At 33.2% G+C, this 4,040-nt stretch overlaps 1 protein-coding gene across 3 annotated transcripts in view; it reads left to right on the forward strand.

Annotated features, from left to right (window-relative positions):
* The window catches only part of Trpa1 (transient receptor potential cation channel subfamily A member 1), a 54,739-nt gene that overhangs the window by 23,246 nt on the left and 27,453 nt on the right, over positions 1–4,040 (forward strand). For all 3 annotated transcript variants that reach the window (XM_033760565.1, XM_033760567.1, XM_033760568.1), the window contains 4 exons: positions 439–538; positions 1,181–1,281; positions 2,327–2,496; positions 2,582–2,746. In XM_033760565.1, coding sequence (XP_033616456.1) covers positions 439–538; positions 1,181–1,281; positions 2,327–2,496; positions 2,582–2,746 — 536 coding nt within the window. The remainder of the gene's footprint in view (positions 1–438; positions 539–1,180; positions 1,282–2,326; positions 2,497–2,581; positions 2,747–4,040) is intronic.

Raw genomic sequence — 4,040 nt, forward strand, 5'->3', positions numbered from 1 at the left:
ATATATATATATATATGTAATCTCCAAATGTCAGTCAAAGCTTGATGTGTGGGTTCTCACTTTGGAAGCACATATACTAACAGCTTGGCATGAGGAATGACTTCATTGTTAAAATTATGAAACAATGTCTTGGACTTTTTTTGGTACCAGGGATCAAACTCAGGACCTTGTGCATGTGAGGCAGGCAGTGGAACCACTGAGCTAAATCCCCAGCCCTGAAACAATGTTTTGATTTCAGATCTCTTCTTGAAATTTCATGTCACGTGCTTTAGTTCTGGCCATAATTAGGTACTCTCTCCCAATAGGTTGAAATTGTTTAAGGGACCCGAGTTCAATCCCCGGTACGGAAATTGCTTAAAGGTTGCAATGTAAGCTGCTTTATCTGTTTGTAAGCTTTCATGATTTGTTCATAAGCTTGAATGACTTGTTTTGTTTTAGGGTGCGGATATGAACGTCACCGATTCTGAAGGACGTTCTCCACTTGTATTAGCAACTGCTTCTGCATCTTGGAATATTGTAAATCTGCTGCTATCGAAAGGTACCAAGAAGGATCAAAACAAACCTTTGGAACTAGTATTCAATTTGATTAGATAAACATTTATTAACCATCTGTCGTGTGCCAGGCATGGGGTCAGGTAAACTCTTTATGTCTAGAATAATTTTCAGTTCAATAAAGGAGTGCAATGTTTAAAAAGATAATTTCAGAACATAATAGATCACAGGCATTTTAAGGTAACTGCCATATATCAGGCATTTGCTGAATATCTTTTCAACTTTTCTAATGAGTCAGTCCTATGTAATGTAAATGCTGTAACTATCCCCATTTCAGATATTAACCTGGTGCTATAATAACAAACAAAAGAAGTCTCTTTCTTTTCTGTCATTTTCATTCTTCACCTGTAATTGCTCTGTACTTCTATTTTATGCTTTAAAAATTAAAGCTTCATATATTAAGACAACACACAGCACATTTCCTTCCCCCTTACAAACACATGTTCATGTATTTACACACACACACACACATGTACAGGGTACAGCAAATCTATTTTAAAATATGTTGCTTCATCTAAATATTGTTAAAGGTTGGCAAAGATTTGTCAAAATGTTTTAAGTTGAAAATCCAGTATACACCATGTTTTAGATAAATAAGTAGAATTTATATTTACATTGTGCTTTTTAGGTGCCAAAGTGAACATAAAAGATCATCTTGGACGTAATTTTTTACATTTTACTGTGCAGCAACCACATGGATTAAAGAGTTTGAGACCTGAGTTTATGCAGGTAGTGTATGTGTATGAGTATGGATTTTGTTAAACCAGATTTTATACAATGAAGATTAAACTAACTTTATTATGATTTTTTTATTGTTATGAAGGCTGATTCTGGGGTTTTAAAACAGTGATAGTGGGGCCGAGGATTTAGCTCAATGGTTCCAGAGCCTGCCTTGCAAATGCAAAGACCCAAGTTCAATCCCCAGGACCAAAACAGCAACAACAACAAATAAAAACAGTGATAATGATGATGATTGCATTGAGATTGAGTTTTCCAAGTTACAGAAAGTTGCTCTACATCCTCATATATCATAAGGACACATAATTAATCACCCATAGTTTGTCTAGTTTTAACCATTATGAACTCATATATCAGTGGAAAAACCAGTTTGTGAATGAATTAGCAGCACTCCACCATTAATTAAGAAAAACTACTCAATATGCTTGACTCATTGGTAAGAGAGTGAAAGCATTATCTTTGTATTTATCTTATATATATAAGCAAATAGGAAAGTGTGAGTGATGTAAAGTGTGCCATATAATAAATACATCTTCATATTGTCTCTCTCTTTAATAAAGAATCAAGAACAGGTATGTAGTTGGATATTTTACACCAAAACATATTTATTAATTGGATTAAACTAGTCATCTGTCATTCTTTTTTTTTAAAAATGTAATGTATGCACAAAAGGCAAAGTAAACCTACTTTTAACATCCAATCACTTTTGCCTAACAGAACATATTAAGCTTTTTAAGTGTTATTTGGGGAAAAGTGAGAGAAGATGAGAAGGAGAAGAGTGACAAATAAGTTGACAAAATAGTGGGTGAAAAATGTTAAGACGTTTTCCTACTTGCAGGTTCACTCTGAGCCTTTACATTACAGAGAGACAAAGTATGAGACTCAATCTATATTTAATTTTCTCTAGAATCATTTAAGTTGTATATGGTTTTTCCCTTGAGAAATATTATTGACCTTTGTTGGAAAATACTGTGCTATAGAATAATTTGAAAAATTATAGACCTGTTATACGTTGAATACTCATTTGTTCCCATAGATGCAAGAAATTAAGGCACTGGTAATGGATGAAGACAATGATGGTTGCACTCCTCTACATTACGCTTGTAAACAGGGAGTCCCTGTCTCTGTAAATAACCTACTTGGTTTTAATGTGTCCATTCATTCCAAAAGCAAAGATAAGAAATCACCCCTGCATTTTGCAGCCAGGTAAGGGTCAGTCTATATGCCATGAAAATATCTTCTTTTTTTCTAATATTTACCTTGAAAAATATGAAACCAATTTTTTTTCAAGTTATGGGCGTATCAACACCTGTCAGAGGCTCCTACAAAACATAACTGATACAAGGCTGTTGAATGAAGGGGACCTTCACGGGATGACTCCTCTCCACTTGGCAGCAAAAAATGGACATGATAAAGTAGTTCAACTTCTTCTGAAGAAAGGTGCATTGTTTCTCAGGTGAGAATACATGAATGGAGCCTTCTATATTCTTTTTATTAGCCATTTTCAGACTTCTTTTCTATTGTATCTTTAATGCTGGTATCTAACTTTATGTCCCACTAAGTACTTTTATTCATCTTATTTATTATGTAAATGTCTTAAATATTTAAAAAAATCAGTACTATTCCAAGTTGAGAAATTAAGCATTGAATTTTATAGAGTTGAAGACCTTAAAGGTCACAGAATAAAATGGCTTTGAGCAGAGTATTTCTGAAAACCTTTGAGATACATTTTAACATATTTTATTTTATTATCTTGCCATCTTCTTGAAAAGGTACAGAACTATGTGAATGTATATGTGGATAGACATACAAACACAAAAGCAGATAAGTTTATAGGATTTTTCATTGAATCTGGCAAATGATGGATGTAAAAAGTGACAAAAGGAGACATTAAAAGTGAACTGAACTTCATTATAATTAAAGGCATTTTAATATAAGAAACAAAACCGTGGTTAAAATATGGACACATAATAAATTATGTTCCATAATTGAATAAGGTCTTCATAAAAAGAAAGTCTAGAAATGTATATAGAACAATGATCTGTCTTCTAATCTTTTCCTAAGTGGTAGGTAGCAGTAGCTCATTAGTCTAATGTTCAAAGACACATGTCATCATCAGAGCATCAGTGCCAAAATATCAGCATTGCAGTTTTGAAGGCTTTACTTATTCTCTTTCCACCTCCAAGAGCCACTGATCTGTTGACCTGCAAAGAGGACCCACGTGAAACCCACATAGGCAGTTGTTGCTTAATTCATCATAACTGAAGTAGCAAAGGTGACCCTTGCATCTTAAGACAGCTGCTTATTAGCACTGACATTAAATTGGGTCAGTGTTTTCTATGTCTAATTTTTAAAAATTTTAGCAATATGAGAAGTCCTTATTATAAATTGCATCTTAAATTTCTGTGAAAAGGGATAGCTTTTTCAAAGGGATTGAGTAAGGATCTTTGATAGCACAAGAAAGTACTGACCTGAATATTTAAAATAATAAGTTGTACTAAGCCAAGTATCTTGTACCATAGGATCTTGTTATTATTGTTAGCAATAACTATTGACTGTGAAGACTTAATGCCACCATCCCAGAACACTTTTTGATACATTGTTCATGGAAGCAATAAAACAAGATTGAAAATAGTGTATATGTGCATTGAATTTTTGAAAAATACACAGTCATGCTATCATTTCATCATCCTCAAGTGTTTAGTAATATGTTTATATCCTTTTATATTTTAATCCATCAATATATATAT

Source organism: Fukomys damarensis, unplaced genomic scaffold, assembly GCF_012274545.1.
Source record: "Fukomys damarensis isolate Sample0158 unplaced genomic scaffold, DMR_v1.0_HiC HiC_scaffold_5, whole genome shotgun sequence".
NCBI classification, from domain to species: domain Eukaryota; kingdom Metazoa; phylum Chordata; class Mammalia; order Rodentia; family Bathyergidae; genus Fukomys; species Fukomys damarensis.